Source organism: Dasypus novemcinctus, chromosome 28, assembly GCF_030445035.2.
Source record: "Dasypus novemcinctus isolate mDasNov1 chromosome 28, mDasNov1.1.hap2, whole genome shotgun sequence".
NCBI lineage: Eukaryota > Metazoa > Chordata > Mammalia > Cingulata > Dasypodidae > Dasypus > Dasypus novemcinctus.
In genome coordinates, this window is record NC_080700.1 from 26742120 (window position 1) to 26763649 (window position 21530).

The 21530-nt window shown below is 36.3% G+C and overlaps 1 protein-coding gene across 8 annotated transcripts in view; it reads right to left on the reverse strand.

Moving 5' to 3' along the window:
- PDE10A (phosphodiesterase 10A) overlaps positions 1 to 21530 on the reverse strand; it is a 763936-nt gene that overhangs the window by 123976 nt on the left and 618430 nt on the right. For 7 of the 8 annotated variants that reach the window (XM_004465920.5, XM_058289686.2, XM_071212528.1 and 4 more), the window contains 2 exons: positions 9907 to 10027; positions 8634 to 8683 (listed from right to left, as the gene is read on the reverse strand). In XM_004465920.5, the coding sequence (XP_004465977.2) occupies positions 8634 to 8683; positions 9907 to 10027 (171 nt within the window). Of the gene's footprint in view, positions 1 to 8633; positions 8684 to 9906; positions 10028 to 11087; positions 11167 to 21530 lie in introns of those variants that run through there. The other variant, XM_058289690.2, reaches the window with a different exon arrangement.

Here is a 21530-nt window from a genome sequence, read left to right on the forward strand (position 1 = left end):
GAAAAGGAAAAAGGACCTAATGAAGAACAGGAAACTGTTTCTGAGGTGTTCTCAGTCCACCCTCTCCTACTTCTTAATCAGTGTTTTCCTACCTTTTTTCTGCAGTATGACTCACCTGTGCAAAAGCTCCCTTCAGTAACATTATCTATTATTGATGGAGGATCAATCTCTGGTTTAGAGTGTGTGTTCTGTAATAGCATGTTCTTCATGATCTTTTAGATTTTAATGGGTTGATAAGTAGCTATTATTGCAAATAGAAAAGGCATCAATATTAAACCTCTAAATTAGAAGTTGAATTTTATACTTATTCAGGTATGGGAATATTTTATTAAATCTACCTTTATTTATTCCAAAGAAGTAATTAAATGGAAAGTTACTTACTTAATCTGCCTTTCCCCACTAATTGAATTGCCACCTTCATCATACACTAAATCCTCAAGTATACTTGGGTGTATTTATGAATTCTCAATTGTGTAAAATTGGTTTATTTGTCTATCACACTGTTTTAATTATGGTAAGTTTATAGTACATTTGTGATTTGGTAAGGCGAGTCTTGCTTTAGACTTAATGTTTTAAATAGTTATAACACATTTTTATAAGCTTTGTGTTTTTCTTTGGTGGAGAGTTTGCTTTACTGCATTAGCAAAAACTGGGGTAAAGAAATTTTAAAGAAATTTACTAAGGAAATAAGGTTTACTTTTCAAAATCAATCATTATAATGTTTGATACAAGGATTTTGCTGGAAAGTTCAGGTTAAAAAGACAAAAATATTACACTTTTCATAGAAGGGCGAACAAAAACTGTCCTTATAAAACATCAAAAAACAGTACTTTAGATTTATGAAGTAAGGACTCCTATGTAATGCATTTAACTTATATGTCAAATTCAGTGCTGTACTCAATCTCTTAAGTTAATTCCAGCTCAAATATTATATCAACCTATGAAAGTTTCCTAATCAACATGTTTTAGAGGTTGGAGATAAAACAAGGAAAATATTCTAAGTTCTAAATCCCAAACACCTCTTGCTTTCCAGGGAAGAAAACAAACTGCTTCCAGGACATGAAAATTCACAAATATTTGTTGTTGATCCTCATCTGTATTTGAGAGCGCCCTGGGGCAACGCGACTACTGGTCCGAGCCTCTCAGTTAGATCAATTGCACAGCAGAGTTCACCACAAAAAGCCAAAAAAACAGTCCAACAGAGGTCATGGAATGTTAGGGGAAGAATTCAGTCTTTTCAATTTTCACAGAACCCTATCATAAGCTAGTCAATATTTTGCAAATTTCATATATACTCTTAAATCAGACAGCCTAAACTAGAAAAGATTGGTAGCAGTAGTCATAATAAGTTGGTTCAACTGAGGAACTATTATTCCATTCTAAAAAAGCAAATTTGGAGAAATAAATAGATTTGGTGGAAAATAAACACTAAAATAGACTATTACAATTTATTTAAAAAAAAACAAAAAACAAAATACCTTTTAGTCAAATAGGACAATCAGATTCATTGGTATTGACCAAGTATCTTTGCTTTACTTGGTAAGAACTTGTTCTCATCTTTCTTTCCATATGTGAGTCAAACATCATACTATTCATGAAACTTCATTTTAATGTTAAGATTTCACAACTGGCTAAATTTTAGAACTACTATTTAAGGGAAAAAATGTTATTTAGGTTTAAAATTCAGTTATTTCCCTTACAAGACACTAGATGGCACTGGGTAGTCAACAAATATAGACCACTATAGCTTGGCATGAACAGAGTATCTGGGTACCCCTTGGAATGTGAAATATGGATAATTCACTTTTTTCACATAATTCTTAAAACAAATCTACTTAAATTCATTGCACAACAAATTCATGAATAAAGTCTCTTGTAAGAATCATCACCGATAAGAACTGAAAATTTTATTTATTGGAAAATAAATAGAATAGAGAATATAGTACAAATGTCTGTTCAAAAAATCACACCATTAATATAAACTGGAAGCTCTACAAAGAATGCATATTTCAGGCAACTACTGAAGGCACACAGATTAAAGACAAATTTGGATTTTTCTGCTTTTCCATTTTCTCACAATTTATACAGAAAGTAGCAGAATTGTTTGAAATGTATTCTCTCCAGTCTGAAGTTAGTAAAAATCAAGCACTACAAAGGGAAGAAAATAATCTATGCCCTTAAAAGAGGTCGCTCTGTGTAGAAAACATCAAAACTTTGGATTGGAAGCCTAGAAAATCAGATTTGAGTAAAGGCTTTCTGTTTTGCTTGGATGTGTGAACCTGGAAAGGCCATTAAACCTCATCACTAAAATGAAATCATTGGATTGGGTGATTTTGAACTATTTCTCTGAGCTTTAACATTCTATGATTCTAGATGTTCTAGAGTCCTTTTTTTAAGTTTTCTGGCTGCCAAAGCAAACACTATGCAATGGGTTGGCTTAAATAACTGGAATGTATTGGCTCACGGTTTTGAGACTAGAAGTCCACATCAAATCCAAATCAAGGCCTCACCAGGAGGCCTTCCCAAAGATGGGTGCTCTGGGGCTAGCTGCTGTGATCCTTGGTCCTGGGCTCCTCTGTCACATGCCGATACACACGGAAGCCCCTCCTGGCCTCTCCGTTCTTTTCCAGGTTCTGTCGATCTTCAGCTTCTAGTTTCCCATAGTTTTCTCTGTCTCCTTATTTGAATTCTGTTCGCGTATAAAGGACTCTGGTCATAGGATTAAGACCCATCCGGGTTGACTTGGGCCACACCTTAACAGAAGCAGCCTCATCCAAAGTCCTACTTACAGTGGGCCCAGACCCACTGGAATGGATTAGGTTAAGAACAAGTTTTTCTGGGGTACATAGCTCTAAACCACACATCATTCTAGCCATTTATTTTTATAGCAAACAAATGTTTAAATAAGCTAACTTACAAAATCTGTAAATTATGGAGTGGTTATTTTGAAGATATATGAAAAGCTATCTATGTGCTTATTTTACAAATTAAAACTTTTAAAGTGTCATTAGAGTTTATAAAGTTTTCAGCCTTTATAAATGATTCTCAAGGATAACAAGAACAACCATAATTATAAATTAGGTTGCATAGAAGTTTAAATATGTGACCAGATATAAATGACTGAAAATATAACCACATTAAATATTGAATTATGTGAAAATTTAATTATGAAAAAATTATTACTCTCCAATAAACATTTCCAGAGTGCCTCGTATATGTTGGCTACTGTTATGTACCAGTATACAAAAGCAGGTTGCTTCCTTTACAAGCCCCAGATTTTTCAAAGTCTGTTTCTTCTGCTTGAAGAACCTCCTTTCAAGGACTTCACAGTCTGCTCAAACATCAGCTAAGCTTCCAACCTGGCATGAATGTGTCCCCCATGCCAAATCCAGGATGATCCCAGAATGCCATGGGCTCCTCTCCATTAGCACTTATGACCATGGATTATAACTCACTGTTGACTTCTCCATTTCCCCACAGGTTATACATTCTTTGGTAACAAGAATGACTTTTTTAAAAAATTCATCTTCATAAGCCCAAAATTTAGCACATTTTTTTGGTACATAGCAAGTGTGCAAAAACAATTTGTTGAAAAGTAATTGGTAGGACATCACCAAAATGCTGAAATAAGACTGTTAAGGGCTCTATCCCCCTCACAGAAGCCTTAAACAACAAGCAAATTCTGGCAAAACCATCTTTCTCATAGATTAAAGGGTTGCTCTAACTGCGTGAGTGCCAAATCAAGAAAAGAGCACCTAAAAATTGTGGAAAACTTTGTGGAACCCTTGCTGGCCCTTTCTCCACCCACTGCTTTGCTTGGCTCAGTGAAGAACAAGCTTACACTTTCAGTTCACGTCTCTGGTCCTGGACCAGAGGGAGCAGAGTAACCCTTATGCACATTCTGGGTGCATGTCTGTCTGTGCCAATCTGTCTGGTGGTGCTCTCAAGGAGTACCTAGGACACTTGTTACAGGCTTACCATCCCAAGTCCCAGAGCTTGCCCTACATACAGAGGCAACTCACGGGGCTGCTGAGGCACTATGTGAGAATGGTCAAGTCATGGTGGCCTGGGACAAATGAGGTGGCACAAGGGACCAGGAAGAGAGACTGTTCTCTGGATGAAGGGTGACATTTGGATCTGCATGGATGGGGGGATTTTTGGGACCATACATGCAATCCCAGAGTAAGACAAATGTGCAGGACTAGAAGGTCCCTAAGCTTTTGCCTTGGGCTGGTCTTTACACATATTTTAAGGCAGGCTGAAACTCTGAAAGGGAGAGTTTGCACAGGCAAATCTGCAAAGACTGGAAAAGGTGTTTAGGTTTTTTTGTTGTTGTTGCATTCAAAGGAATCTCAGTCATAACAATAGCTAGAAATAAGCTTAATGAACAGAACACTCACTACTAAATTCCAGAGATGACATATTAAATGTTAAACTATCCAGTGCTCAACAATATCAGGTAAACAAAGAAACAGTAAATGATGGCTCATACAGAAGAGCAAGAGAAAACACATGAAAATATCAACAATGAAGAAAAGATTTTGGACTCCCCAAAGATTTTCTTTTTATTGTCTTAAATATGCTCAAAAGAAAACATGGACAAAGAACCAAAAGACATCAGGATAGATAACAAGAGAGAATTTAAATTCATAGACAGAAATCATGAGAAAGAATCAAACAAACTCACACATAGAGAGAAAGAGACAGGTGAGAGCCAGAAGCCGGAAATCACGGGAACAAGGAAGAGAAAGAAGAAGACATAGCCATTTGCTGGAAAATCCAAAGAACCCAAGAACTCTTGGTCAGACAGAACTATATGGAACCCAGGAGGAAAAAAGTCTTCTAGCTCCAAAACCCTGGAGACAATAAATCCCCAATGTTTAAGTCAACTCATTGGATGGTACTTGTCTTAGTAATATGGAAACTACAACATGATCTGATTGACACTTCTGAAAAAGATAATTTTAAAATTAAGAGTTGGATAAAATAGATCTTAAAATTTTTGTATAATGTACTGCTGGGCTGAAAAGAACAGAAGGAATCCATAGAAGTCTAAAAGGAAGTAAAGAAACCCTGGGTTATAAGCAAATTCCAAATCAGGCTTTTACCTTGAGGATATAAACCAAAGCCTAGATATACTGATCTTTCCTTGGGAAAGCTGCAGGGTGAATAGGAGATAAGAAATAATATCCAGGGTGTCTCTAAGTGGGAAATATAATAGGAGATCCCTGAATAGGACTAGAATGCTAAGGCTCTATACCCTCATTTTAGGCTGCAGGGGAAAGACACTTTAACCCTGCAAGGGGACTTCAAGAAAACCAGATTTTCTTGAACTTATTATTGGAAGAAAACTAAAACTCTCCTCTGAGAAATCATAACTCCACGTTGTATGGATTTGAGGCTTACATCCACACCACTTTGTAGGCTGAAAAAAAAAATCTCAGCCAGATAATTTAATTTAAAATGGTCCTGGATTGGTAGTACCCTTAGGTAACTGGCAGAAACAAATACATATCCAATCTCTGGGCAAGGAACTGGAAAGAAGATTCAACAAGAGCCTCTAGCATTTCCATTTAAAAGGGCCCACAGAAGAATATGATTCACAGTAAAAAACAAAACAAAAACAATACAAAAAAGACCTTAGCAAATTAAGCTACCACCTGTGCGGGTCAAATGAAATAAAACCCAAAAAAACCATAAAGTCTGACAGAATATAAAAGGATATAGTTGATATATTTCAAGAAATAAAAAATCTGACTGAAAATATGTCCATGGATTAGAAAGAAACAACATTAAGAACCACATATAACACCTTGAAATTAAATAAAATTAAAACAACACTTTCAAGCATTTTGCAAAGCATACCTGCTTCAAAAAAGAATCAATGACTTGCAAGATAGAAATAATTTATTCAGAATGTAACACAGAGAATCAAAGAGATGGAAAATGTGTAAGGCAGGATAAAAGACATGGTGGGCAAAGGATGAAATTCTAATCTATATCTAATCAGCATCCTACAGAAAAGAAATATGGCAGAAGCAACATTTCATGAGAAAAATGACTAAGAATTTTCAAGAAATGTTGAAAGTGTCTGAACTAAATGTTCAGTCAAAAGATGGCCACTAGGGAAGCGGACTTGGCCCAGTGGTTAGGGCGTCTGCCTACCACATGGGAGGTCCCCAGTTCAAACCCCGGGCCTCCCTGACCTGTGTGGAGCTGGCCCATGCGCAGTGCTGATGCGCGAAGGAGTGCCCTGCCACGCAGGGGTGTTCCCGTGTAGAGGAGCCCCATGCGCAAGGAGTGCGCCCCATAAGGAGAGCCACCCCACGCAAAAGAAAGTGCAGCCTGCCCAGGAATGGTGCCATACACACAGAGAGCTGACACAGCAAGATGACGCAACAAAAAGAAACACAGATTCCTGTGCCGCTGACAACAACAGAAGAGGACAAAGAAGAACACTCAGCAAATGGACACACAGAACAGACAACTGGGGGGTGAGGGAAGAAGAGAGAAATAAATGAAAAGTAAATCTTAAAAAAAAAAGATCACCACTGATAACAGGTGAGATAAATATAAAGAAATCTACAGTTAATGACATTTTAGAGCAGCTGCAAAGCAGACAAAGGCAAAAGACAAAACAATCCCCAAAGGAGTGCCAGACTAAGAGCTGATTGTTCATCTGCAGAACAGACATGGGGACTATATTATAGAGAAAGAATTGTTATCAACCTGAATGCTATATTCAGCAATGATGTCTCTCAAGAAAGCAGGTGGAATAAAGACATGTTCAGGGAATTCCATTTCTGATAGGAATGGAACTTCGTAACCAGCCATGGCCTCTCCTTCTATTCCTTTCCTAGGACCACACACACGCCCTTTGGGCAGTTTTATGCAAAGGTTTTGGGTCTTTTGTAGTTCCACAGTGACAGTGACACTCCAATTACCCTTCTTCGACCCACAGCAGTGAACTGTGGTGGCCTCAGGTTTCATTAACTTCTCTTCAGGTGAGCAGCCCAAGGATCCAGGTTTCAAAAGAGAATCTGCTTGATCGCAGTTCGGGTCTCGTGGCCACCCCTGATCTCAAGCATTTTGATCAGTGGGACAGGCTGCACGACACACGCACGGGTGCAGTTGCCAAGATGGGTGGTTTGGGGGAGATCTCAGAGAAGAAGCATGAGGGAGCAGCAGGGCTATTACCCTGAGCTCATAAGTCACATCAGCAGAGTCTAAAAATAATTACAAACTGTATAAAAAGTTTTTTGAGCGGAATTTTGAATTTTTTAAGGAAAACTCAAAATTTTAGGAATAAGTGTTTTTAAATGAATAGGGAAAAACACGATCCACCTATTATTTATTTTTGTACCTTAAGCATTTAAAAATATTGCCAGCATCTAAAATGTAGTTATCTGGAGGTAGCAGCAGTAAGGTCCGAATAAGCCAATTCAATAAACATGCTTTTCTGCCTATTTAAGTGAAAGGGATTGTGAGAGATGCTGGGGAAATACAAAAATGAATAAGAAAAGCTCTTTGTCCTAAAGGAGCTTTTAATCTTGTGAGGTAAGAAAAACAAGTAAGTTATCGGAACTCAAGCTGTGGAAATGAAGAGGCTCAATTATGAGTTAATTAAATCTGCCAATAAATATTTATTGTGAAACTACTTTCATGCTCTGCACTCTTGTTTTATCGAGTCAGGAGTAATACTTAAAATCTAGAGAAAGCTGCATGTCTACTCCTATTAACCTTTTACATGATAAAAATAGGATATATTTGATTATTCAAAAACGGACATATCACATTGCAACAATAAATCTCAAATAACATTGGCCAACACATGAGAAATACATGGTAAAATTTCCCAATCAAATTTACAAGCGAGTTTGACACATTTGAGCTATGAATAAAAGTATTACTGGTCCAGAGAATCAAGCTTATATGTCTTTTAATGCCCTAACAATCAGATGCCCTAAATCATAAAATCAAGTATCAGTCATTGAACATCTTAAAATATTTTTGAAGCATCTGTACATGTTGCATTTGACCAGTGGGCTGTGCTCTAAGTACGGTGAACTAGAAAACGGGGCTCCTACCTGTCCTGCAGAAGACTGGAAAAGGTACACCAGCTGCACCCTACGCTCTAATGGCTCTGGGCCTTGGACACTGACAGTTCAAGATTTCCATTTAGTAACCTTGTCCCAGTACTGTGAGAACTATCTTAAAACTCTTAAAAATCACAGAGAAAATGCTCAAAGGCTGTTCTCATTTTATTCTACTGCATATCATGGCTAGAAAAGGGCAAAGGCTCTCCACTCTGAGCTCCCAGCCTACATTATGTAAGTATTAAAAAATAAAAAAGTAGGTCTAGTAATGCCATTCATAATATAGGATGATACCTCAAGTCCAAATCCCCCCAAAATAAATAAACTATATGAGTTTATGCTTAAGTGTTGAATATCAGTAAAATTCTAAGCTGGTAATAGCAATATATAGAAACAAAACTCAACATGAGTTTAAAGTACTCAATTATGACATATTAATATCTGTAAAGGCATTTGTCATGCAATAGTCTACAATTTTTAAAAAAACTTATAATGTCTTCTTATCGAGAGCACCAAAATCTAAATTTAGGTACTTACATTATTGCACTCTCCGAGGAAATACAGTGCAAATCCATCAGCTTTTGTGGCTGCCAAAGTAATAAAAAAGGAAGAAACTAATCTCAATGGAAGAATCAGACATGTATGAATTCTCTAAGGTGAGATGCAGATACAGGTTTTTTGAATGAATTTGTTAATAAACATAATCAAAGGTTGTGTAGTCAAACAAAATAATTTTTGGCTTTATTCGACACAATTAAAATATTTTCCCGTATGTTTCATTACCTATTGCAATTTTTATGATGCAACTCCTCAAATGCAAATAGCTGTCACTGTCTTATATAAGATTTTGTCAAACTTTAGGTATTCAGAATTATTGGAGAATATTTTTAAAATTTGGGAATTGTATTTAATTTTTAAAGTATTAAAAATGTCAAAAGTGATATTCATAATGCTTAATAACCAATACAATCACCAGCCATGAAGGAAGCTGTACATATCTAATTAGCATCAGTTAATAGAATGTACTTTAATATATTCAAAATCACTTCAGGGTCATCTGAAAGGCAGTTAACCTTAGTAGTTAACAGTATGTGTCCTGGAGGAATTGACTGAATTTAAACTCCTGCTTGACTTCTTGTGTCCTTGGGTAGCTTCCTCATCAGTGAAACCATGATAATAAGACTACTTACCTCATAAGGTGGGATGAGAATAAGTGAGTTAGTGTTATGTAGAAAAGGGCCTGGCATATAGTTAAATATGTCAAAAAAGTTTACTTAGCTTTTGTGTTATGAGTATTTTGATTTTCAAATAAAAATTAAACAAAACTATAATTGCCATGGGGGTGTCCTTCAAAAACTTTTTGGCAAAAAAAGTACAAACTTCTAAAAATTACTTTTCTGATGCAACTTCCCCCATTCCATTCATAATATAAACCATTTATCTTACCTAGTACATAAAGCTGTCATCTCCCCCGAATAAATTTAAAATGCTTGTTCTTCCTTAAAACATAAAGATGTGATTTGATTCATGAAACTATACTTTTCAAAGAAAACTAGATATTAATTAGAAGGCATGTTATATTCCACTTATGCATTAGGCAAATACTTATGCATAATTCAATAACTGAGGATATTTTAGTTTTGGCTCATTCTGGTACTCCCGTAATAAAATATTTTCACTTCAAATTTAGAAGCAAATAAATAACTTGCATTTGCCTCTTAGTGAGTAAATTCTTTCTGACACTTTTGTGCAATGGAATAAAAGAATCATTGCTTCAGTTTTTCTAATAAGAATACAAAATGTTTCTTACCTATTTTAATGATGCTACTCAATTCATAAAGGAGTAAATGGTTGTCTCCTCCTGTATCCAACCGTTGTTCTATATAGCTGTTGAGTTCATATACAACACCCTGCATATTCGTATCTTGGTACTTTGAATTAAAAAAAAAACAAACAGACAAAAAGAAAAAAAATAAGAAAGCATATGGTTAAATACAATAAAATAAAATATAATAAAACTCCTTCATTGGTAAAGCATACAATTAATATGTATGAATTTATTTACCAGTGGTTCATTACGCTTTTATAGAATATGATTCAAATCTATGGTAAAAAAAAAAACAAAGCAGATTGAAAATTAAATTGCTTTGACTTCCTTTTTTTTTTTTTTTTTTTTAAGGCACCCAAGGCTGGGGGAAAAACAGCACTCAACCACTGAACCACATCAGCTCTTCTGAGCTGGCTCTTCTGTCTGGTTTGCTTGTCATTTGCTTCTGTCTTTTCAGGAAGCACTGGGAACCAAACCCAGTGTGGGAGGCAGGAGCTCAACTACTCAAGCCACATCTGCTCCCTGCTTTGACTTCTTATTTAGAATTAGCCACAGCCTGTGTATATGCTGTTTTTAATAGTAAAATATCAAAATATTACAAGTTATAACTGTTTCTGAAGTTGTATATATAACATGCCAAGCAACCTGATCAGTAGAAAGGAATACAGAAGTCTGCTGAGTGAAGCTCTGTAAGATGCAGAAAAGTCAAGAGTGCATTTCTTTGGATGTAACAAAGCCCCTTGATGCATTATATAGCATGTGCACTTATTTCCATCTCTATGGCTACCAACCACCCTAGTCCAGTCTCAGCACTGTTTCTTCAGCAGGAACAAAGGGGCCTGGCACTGCAGCAGCAGTTCAACAGCGGTTGACAGCACTAGACTTCACAGGAGTAACGAGGAAGAACGCTGTTTAGATAGAGATCTGTGAGAAGGTGGAAGTGAAGTCTTAGCTAGCACCTCAGTCTAAGCTACCATTCTCTCTTTTCTAAAGTACTGAAAATATTCTTCTACCTTCTTGAGCTTATTTCTCCAAACAACTGGCATTGTAAATTTTAAAAATAAAATTTTGTCATTCTCTTGCTTAAAAACTTCTGCGGCTTCCCAGCGCACCTGGAAGAACAAATGACCCCCCACCCCTTACAAGACGTGGCTAAGGCCTACCTCTGGGAACTCCAACTTCTAACATCTTCACTGGCATTCACCCTCACTGCTCCCAACCCTTGGCCACTTTTCTGTTACTTGAACACTCAGATACCTTTCAAATCTAAAGGTCAAAGAGCTGCTGTTATTCTTAAGCACTGTGCTCAATACATATCTGTAGAATGAACAGAAAAATGAAAGAATGGATGAACCAAACAATTATCCAACAAAGATGCACTAATTATTGACTATATGTTGGCACTCTTGTAGATACTAGAAATACAACAGTGAGGAAAATAACCAAATTCCTGCCCTCAGGGAACTTACATTCTACTTGGAAGAGAAAAAATAAGTAAAATATGTTGTGTGACAGCTGGTGATGTGTTAGGTAGGAAGGACTGACAGTGCGTACATTTAGAGGCAGAGGGAGAGGTGGTCAGGGAAGGCTTCCATGAGATGGGGACATAAGTGGAGGGGCCTGCTGCTTATCCATCATTTCTCTTTCCTTCTGACCTTTCAACAGACTCAAGTCCAGGCAGGCCCTAGAAATTGATACATCATGAGGTACAACACATACCAAACAGAATAGCAAGATTTAGCCAATTTATCAGGGCAGAAACCTGGAAAAGAAGAATGGATCTCAAAGATACAGGAAGAAGGCAGAAGAAATATAATGTTGGATGGGGCCAAATTTGTTGATACAGGCATAGGGATGCTAAGCAGAAATTTTGGACTCAGTGACTGGAAGTGGCTCTGAAAGTTTACCTCATTGGCTAATTAAAATCTGTTCCCAGAAATGGTCCATACTAAGTGACTCTGAAATGCCAGAACTTCCCTGGTATATATCCAAAGGCTTCGAGGGACTGTAATGCCAGAGTTGGTTTATGACATAAGACCCCTTTACCCATCCCCCAAACGTCTCCTTCAGATACTCCCTTCACCATGAATCACTCATGTGAGGGGGAACCCTGGCATCCTTGGAGAGCTCTGTGGTGTAGATGCCAGGAAGGACAGTGGGAACTGCTGCCATTGAACTGAGTCTCCTGAATCCACTGAGAAGATGGAGTCTTAGGGGGGGCAGGGCCCAAGGGGCAGCACCTCATACCTAGAGACAAGGTGGGTCTGGAAGTATAATGGGCAGTAGAACAGAAGCTATAATCAGAACGATGTGACCTGTCAAGATTTTTGAGATCTTTAACACTGGTTACTTGATCACAATTGTCCCTGGAACAGAACTAGATTGGAGAGTCTACCAAAACAATTTTTGATTAGTATAAGCAGAAAACCTCTGGGATAAATAAACAAAAATCTGACATGAATCACCACTAAAGAAAGTCATTTTACCTCAACACATTCACAACTTGAGCCATTCATAGATACAGAAGTTCTGAAATACAGGGGAGGCCAGGTCTCTTTGAGGAAGCATCTAGATAAACAGCAAAAATCTATGGTGCTAATCTTCCTTCTACCTTCCCCTAAAGGACCTGCAGCCGTTTACCTGGGTAACTGTGCTTTGGAGGAAATGAAATACCTGCCTGTGGGGGGACAACTGGACCCTGGCTCTAAACTGACACTAATTCGCAGAGACCCCAAACACCACTGTGTTCCACAAGTTCAGAGTCACTTATAGAGATCATGTGATCAATGGAGTTTTAGCTCAGATCTGTCTCAAAAATGAGTCCCAATGGAGTGGGTTATCAATCAAGCCCTATGGTCATTTTCCCAGTTTCAGAATGCACAACTGTAAGAAATCCTCAGAAACTGACAGAATTACCACACTGGAGTATTTCGACAATGGAAAAGTATGGGGAAGTGAGATTTGCAGAAATCTGAGGAATAGTTTCCCAAGTAGAGAGAACTACAAAAAGAAATGGGTAATTATGACCCAAATACAGCAAAATAGAAATCTACCAAGCAATTCTTAAGCTTTGCCACAAACTTCAAAATTTACTGTCTGTTAAGCTCTGACCTTTTGTTGCCACTCCCTGCATCTTCTCTCACATCTGAAGACCTTGGTTCTGAAACTAGAGGAGAAAGACTACAGCACAAAGAGTTTCAGCTGTAAGATTATATTCTCCTTGTTGCGAGTCCTGCTCTCTCGTTTCAGACAAAGATCTTTCAGATCTGCTGTATTTCTGAGACTTGACCACTATATCTGAAGTCTGATCCCCCCCCTTTTTTTGCTGTTGTTTTTATTTTATTTTTTAATTTTTGTTGATTTCCCCTCCTTTTAACCTTGGTGACCCTACCTCTTTGATGCACACTCAACCATGATAAACCATGGCCTCACAGACCCACTTTTGTGAGGTTTAATTACTCATTTTATTTTATTAACCATCACTCAGAACTTCTCAGTTATTTTCTAGCTCCGTATGTTTTCCAAATCCTGTTCTCGCTCTATTACCAGCATGATAGGATTTGCCTAAAAATCAGAACACTTGAAGTTCTGGTGTCTCCAAAACACGACAACACTGAATGGGGTCACAAAAGCTTATGTTGTTTTCTCTATCATCCATAAACAAGGGCATATTTGAGCTACTGCAAAAGTTTTGAAGAACTCCAGATAAAATATCCTACTCTAACATAATCTTTCTTCCTTACCACTAATCAGAACCACAATTTCTGTAAGTGGGGTTTTTTTAATCCTTATTCCATGGACACTTGATATTCCTTATTCCAACGTCCTTGGAATGAGCTTATCTGAGACCCAAAGGAGAGCTGAGCCAAACAGATTTCTACATCTTTCTAACCCCTAGATGACTTCACGACTTTTCTTCTACACTAATCAATACAATCTTTGAATATTTCCTTTTCTTTGGGAAAGAGGGGCCCTTTAGCTAGCCTAAAGTGGGTTTTCCGTCATTAAGAAGAGTCCTTATTCAAATTATAACACAGGCTCACTCCCTCCTCTAACACCGTAATTCTGAGACAAGGCCCTTTAATAATACTGTTACTCACTTCTGAGATTAATAACCAGATGTTCTCCATCTCCTCTGGAAAGGAAATAGGTTGTCACACACAAGTGAGAATTAGAGGGCATTCAGGGATATGGATAATTTATTATGAGATTTACATTTCATGTCTCTGGGTTTTAGTTTCCTCGTTTGGGTAAAAAGATGGTTGAATTACACTGTCTTTAAAATATCTGTCAACACTAACTTTCTATGATAATTTATGACTTAATTTTAATTTTTTGTTGTTTATATCAACCTTCAAATTCTCATCTTTAGCCCAGGAGGATATGTTAATATGTCCTGTTTCCTTTGGTTACCTATTATAATTGCATGAGTATTACAAGAGCAAAATATTTTATTATTTGTTTAAGTTTTATGGCCATTTTGCCGTTCATTAATCCTTTCATAAAAGGAGGGCCAAAGGAAACAAATGGAAACAATTGTCAAATCCCATACTTCAAAGATGACCTTATGTAAACTACATAGTAAAGAAAGTTTACTCAGGGGTCAGATAATTCTATAAACTTTCAATTCTTTGGCCTGACAAATGGAAAATTACCATAGCAACCTAATAATGAGGTTAAAAAGTTATATTTGTACATAATTTTTAACTTTAAAAAGTCATTTCATGTGCCTTTCTTATAGGAACCTATAAAAAGTTTATACTGGTGTCCCAGAGACATTTGTATTTGAAGATAAATTAATGTTCTAAGGTAGAATAAGTTGGGCATTCTCAAAAGTTGGAATCAAACTGACCACAACCACCCCCATTTTCTCTTCCACACTGATTTTCATGCAGTACTTGCTTTTGGTTAGAGCCATCACTGAAAACCTGGCTTTGCAAAGATACGACCTCAAAGAAAGGATTGTGGCAACCTAACAAGCAAACTGCGTACTCTACCAAGCTCTGTTTTACAGATGCCATTGTGTTTTCCATGAAATTTTAATAGATACAACAGCATCCCTGAGGATTTTCTGGGGTGCCTTGGGGCATTTGGAACACACTTTGGGAACCAGATGAAGAGCTGCTATAATCTCCCGGGGCGGGGGGTGGGGGGAGTATTTGATGAGATGCAAGGGTACTGAGTGGAGCAGTATTTATCCTTGGTTCAAAAGGAAAGCTGAGAGCTGATCTATCTAGGAAATCAAATGCTCCCAGACTTGTTAAAGTGAATCAGGTGTTTAAAATGATTGGAAGACCACTTAGCCTGTTTTGTTTAGAGGCGATTCAAGAATGAAATTGGGGCTGGGACAAGGTGAACTGTGTGATCCCCTTTATCCCTACATACTTCAGTGTGCATTTCCAAAGAAAAAAGAACAACCTCTTACATAGTCACAGCACAGTTATCATAATCAGAACAGTTAACATTGTTATGATATTTACGAATTTAAAGAATCCACAGTTAAACATCATCCATTGTCTGAATAATGTCTGAAATTTCCTTAAGATTAGATTCAGGTTTTCATTTGGGCAGCAAACGAATGCAGTGATTCCTTCTATATTTATATTATTATTATATTTATTATTATTCTATATTAGTAATATAATTATATATATTCCTTCTATATTTATTTCATTCTTTATATATTTATTACTTGGCATTCTACTGTGAAGAAGCATTTTCCATTTTCACTCATTCACTCATTCATTTAGGAGTAGAGACTTTCTGATTCTTATTTTATTCAGTGGGCTATTTATTTTGATTATCTAAGACTGGGCTAGTAGGAGCCCTTCAGGGTAGCTCCTGAATCCTTTTCACAGGTCCTTTTGATTTTCTCAACACAACTCTCCCTTACTTTCTCGCTTTGTATATTGCCCTAAGAAACAGACATTTCAATTCCTAACAAATGAAGGAAAAACTCCCTGATCCCAGTTAGTAAAGAATGGTATTAAATCCAAATCTGGGGCATAATATATGTGCTTATTGCTGCCATTGCTTCAGGGTCATCTCATGTATATAAAATTTGTATATATGAGAAAGTTTCCTATATACAGACCTGTATTTCTCTATCTATATATAAGGACATGCATATATTTCTGTATTTTACATTTATCTCTGTGTGTTCACAGAGAGTTCATACTGATACCTCTATTTCCAATCGAATACCACAGAGTACATTCTAGTATTCCTTATTTCCATATTTGTAATTTCTTAGCCCAACAGTGAGAAATCTGACTGCCACCATCCCAAACATATTTACATATTTTCATAAGCCTAGAATACACAAGAGGTAGTTTCAAAAATGCTAAACCACACAAATAGCAAACCAACTAACTAAAGATCAATATCTTAAATACTTTTTCAGCAAAATTTATAAGCATGGAAATACACAAATCTGAAATGTACAGTTCATTAAATTTTGAGAAGTGGATAAAAATCATGATAACATACAGCTTTATGTCAAGAGACATCATTTTCATCTCTCCATAAAACTAGTCCATGTTTCTTCTTAATCAATCCTTGCCCCCCAAGGTTTGATTTACTTTTTCCCACCATATATTAACTCTTTCTGTTTTAGAACTTCATGAAAACTTCATGCAGCATGTAGTTGTTTGAACACTGCTTCTTTTGTTCAACATAATAGCTGTGAGAATTATCCATGTTGCTATGTTTCAGTAGTTGGTTCATACTTCTTGCCTGTAATATGCCATTCTATAAATGTACCACAAATTGTCCATCTGGTCTACCATGGTTGGACATTTGGGATGTTTATGTTTTCAGTTTTTGGTTATTTGGATAATACCAAATAAAGCTGCTGTGAACGTTCTCATGGCAGTCTTACTGTTAGCATCAGTTTCCAAATACCTTCATTAAATATCTAGGAATGAAATTGCTGGGTCAAAAGGTAAATATATGCTTAACTTTACAGAAACCAACAAACCTTTTTCTATGCTACATATTTTTAAGAATACACACATCAAAATGGCACAGGAATTTTAGAGGAACATAAGTTACAAATAAAGGTCATGTATATACTCCAAAAGCCATCATCGGCCAAATCCTGACTACCCTAAGAACTAGCAATCCCAATTAACAGTAAAAGAGAAAATGCAACTTAAAGGCAGAGAGGTAGAAAAACAGAATAGAGAAGAGCAAAGAAGGTTACCCCTTACCATTTTAAAAAGCATTTAAAGTTCTAAACTGCAACCAATAAATCAACAGATACTGATCTTTCCCAGTAAGATGCAGGAAGAAGCGCTGCCCTTACCTTCTTACACTCTAACTGAACATGGAGGAAGGAGACACACAGTTGTTTCCAAGGCTCAGGCAGGAATATGTAGAGCAGCAGAGTTTAAAAGTTCAGAGAAACATCGCACAGAAAGAGGAAATAATGGGGAACCCTGGGAGAGGTAATCCTTAATGTGAGGGTAGAAGGGCAGCAAGTAGGACAGAGGGCAAAAGTGATTAGAGTGTATCCTCAGGGAAGATCCTTGACAGAGTTCATGTTCAAGAGCAGTGAAAGAGAGCAGGCAGGGGGTCTGTAAAGAAGTGAAGCACTTTCTGGCAGAAACACATCATCAACTCTATGCAAGGAAATGGCAATAATAAAAACTAAATATATACAATAATATTCCCAAAGAATGTTTACACTTTCCAAAGGGCTTTTTATCATCTTAACTAATACTATTTACTTTAATTTAGGACAAAATGGTCCACGAAATGAACAGGGTTTTTCATGATAGTAATTTAGTTTAGGAAAAAATGTTCCATGAGATAAAACAGTTTTAAATCACTGATTGACACCACAAACATGTTTTGATCAATTGAAGACTGCTAGTAGAAAAGATTAAGTGTTTAGGGCAGAATAATAATGAGAAAATTAAGAACACAAAAAATGCACCAAGTGCCTTATCCAATGGATATACTTCTGAAGGACAGTAGTATACAAATAAGTTTTTGGTAAATACACATTTCTTCAGCAATGTGCCCAGGCTATTAAAAATGTGAGATAAGACTCTTACTCAACTGGGACTAAAATCCTAATTGGATAAAATAAACAAGAAAATATCAGCTAATGGTAAGACAGATAACAAAAACAAAATATCCCTGATGTCGTTAACCACAATCTAGAAGTAATTGGATTTTATGCATAATTACTTTATTACTTAATCTCTAGTATATTCTTTTTCACACAATGAAGACACAGGCCAAAGACAATCATCTTTACTTGGCCTTTGATTCTGTGGGCCTGGGTCAGCTATCTGCATGAGTTTAATAAAGTTCCACAGCTGTTAATCCTTTTCAAATCTATATTCTAACACAGAATTGTGATCGCCAGGAATGATCTCTTGACAAAACACAGTAATTGAAACTCTTATGATATATGAATGTGTTTGAAAGTTCCCTTATTTTAAATTTTTTTTATCATAATAGCTTGATATTGCTTTTTAGCTAAAATTTGCCCACTATCATAGTGGTTAATATGTTATGTGTCTTTCCATGCATCATTAATATTGTTTTGTTATCATGGGTGAGAAGCAAAGGTGTGTAGATGGATGGACTACTGTTAAAAATTGTGGGCTACACCCTAAGTAAAAACAAGCAAAAAACGCTCTTTAGCAAACGTTTTCCATTTGCTAGCAGGTAAACATGAAATAATCCTCTAAAGCAGAACAATGCATTCATTTAGTTAGGGGAATATTTTGCAACTCATTCTTTCTGGCAGGCACAACAGGAAACAAAGGTGCTCCGGACTAGATTTACTGGAAATGTTTCAGAGGGTGTAAGGCCACAGTTGATAGCTAGCAACAAAATGTCTGGGAAAAATAGAGTAGCATAAAACAAGCAATGCCATTTTTTATAATTAATGTAATTCACAACATTAACATAAAGGAAAAAGAGGTGGACATCTCAATGGATGCTTAAATGGCATTTGACAAAAATCCAACACTGATTCTTGATAAAAAACATTTAGAAAACTAGGACTAGAAGGAAACTTCCTCAACATGATAAAGGGCATATATGAAAAGCTCACAGCTAACACAGTACATAATGGTGGAAGACTGAATGCTTTCCCTTTAAGATCAGAAAAAAATACAAAGATGCCCACTGTCACCACTGTTATCCAACACTGTTCTGCAAGATTCAGCCATAGAAATTAGACAAGAAAAAGAAATAAAAGGCAACCAAATCTGAAAGGAAGAAGTAAAATTTGCCCTATTTGCAGGTGACATGATCATATATAGAGAAAATCCTGAAAAATTCACAAAAAAAGCATTTATAGCCAACAAATGAATTCAGTCAAGTGGCAGGATACAAGAATACCCAAAAATCAGTAATGTTTCTATTCTTTAGTAATGACCAATTGGAAGAAGAAATTAAAAAATAATTCCATTTACAACAGGAATAAAATCATTGAATAATTAGGATTAAATTTAGTCAAGTTTGTAAAGGATGTGTATACAGAAAACTATAAAACACTATTAAAAGAAAGCAAAGAAGACTTAAATAAATGGAAGAACATTCTTGTTCATGGATTGGAAGAGTAAATAATCTTAATATGCCAATTGTACTCAAAGAGATTTATAAATTCAATGCAATTCCAAATAAAACTCCAAAAACATTCTTTGCAGAAAAGGAAAAGCCAATTATCAAATTTATGTGGAAGGTTAAGGGACTCTGAATAACCAAAGCATTCTTGAAGAAAAAGATTGAAGTTAGAGGACTCATATGTCCTGATCTTAAAACTTATTACAAAGCCACGGTAATTAAAACTGCATGGTACTGGCACAAGGACAGACGTGTAGACCTATGGAATCAAACTGAGACCTCAGAAATCAACCTTCCCCATTTATGGCCAAGTGATTTTTGACAAGTGGGCAAAGACCACTCGATTGAGAAAGAATACTCTCTTCAACAAATGATGCTAGAAAAACTGGAACTTCATATGCAAATGAATGAAGGTGGGTCCTACTTCACACCATATACAAAAATTAACACAAAATGAATTAAAGACCTAAATGTAACAGTCAGAACTATAAAACTCCTAGAAGAAATTATAAGGAACCATCTTCAAGGCAATGGTTTCTTTTTCTTTACACCCAAAGTACAAGCAACAAAAGAAGAAAAAATAGTTAATGATACCTAGTCAAAATTTAAAATTTTTGTACCTCAAAGGACTTTACTATGAAAGTAAAACAACTACCTACACAATGGCAAGAAAAAGTATTTGGAAACCACATATCCAATAAGGTTTTAATATCCAGGATATATAAAGAAATCTTTCAACTCAACAACAGAAACACAAACAAGAGCAATTACAAAATGAGTGAAAGACTTGAAGAGACATTTCTCCAAAGAAGATATAAAAATGGCCAAAAAGCACATGCAAAAATCTCAACATTATTAGCCATTAGGGAAAAGCAAATTAAAACCACAATGAGATTATGACTTCACACCTACTAGAATGGCTACAGTTTAGTAAAGTGGAAAATTACAAGTGTTGGAGAGGATGAGAAACAGGAACTCTCATTCATTTTTGGCGGGAATGTAAAATGGTGCAGCCACTGAGGAAGGCAGTTCTGTGATCCCTTTAGAAAGTTACGTATAAAATTACATGATCCAGCAATCCCAGTTCTAGGTACATGACCAAAAGAATTAAAAGCAGGAACTTAAACAGTTATTTGCACACCGAGGTTCATAGTGACATTATTCTCAATTGCCAAAAGATGGAAGCAATCCAAATGTCCATCGACAGATGAATGAATAAACTAAATGAAATGTATTCACACAACGAAATATTACTCAGCTGTAAAAAGGAATGATGTTCTGCATGTGACAACATGGATAAGTCTTGAATACATTGTGTTAAATGAGATAAGCCAGACAAAAAGGACAAATATTGCATGAGTTCACTGATATGAACTAATTAGAATAAGCAAATTCATAGTCAGAATCTAGAATATAGGTTTCCAGGGGATGCAGTGGTAGTTGGGAATGGGGAGTTAAGATTAAAATGTGCAGCGCTTCTATGTGGGATGATAGAAGTGTTTTGGTAATGGATGGTTATGATGGTAGAAGAACATTGTGAATTATATAACAGCACTGAATTATATATATAATTATACATTTGAATGTGGCAAAAAGGGGGAAATTGTGGGTTGTTTGAGTGTTGCTGGAATAAAAATTTTTTAAAAAATGATGCATGGAACTGCACAACACAAACGGTGGATCCTAGGGTGGACCAGGGGCTACCGTCAATGGTATATTTGTAGTAGTGTGATTTCATCAATTGTGGCAAATATACCACACCAACGCAAGGTGTTAAATATTGAGTGGTGTGTGGGAATCCTGTATTTTATGCTCGGTTGTTCCGTAGACCCACAGCTTCTCTAGAAGAAAGAAAAGAAAGAAAAGAAAGAAAAGAAAGAAAAGAAAGAAAGGAAAGGAAAGAAAGAATTGACACAAATCAAAATGAATCCCAGAGAAGTATATCTTATAAAACATAGATTTGATTTCTATTATCTACACAAATGATCTTTGTCAAAAGATGATTTGGGTGGAGGGAG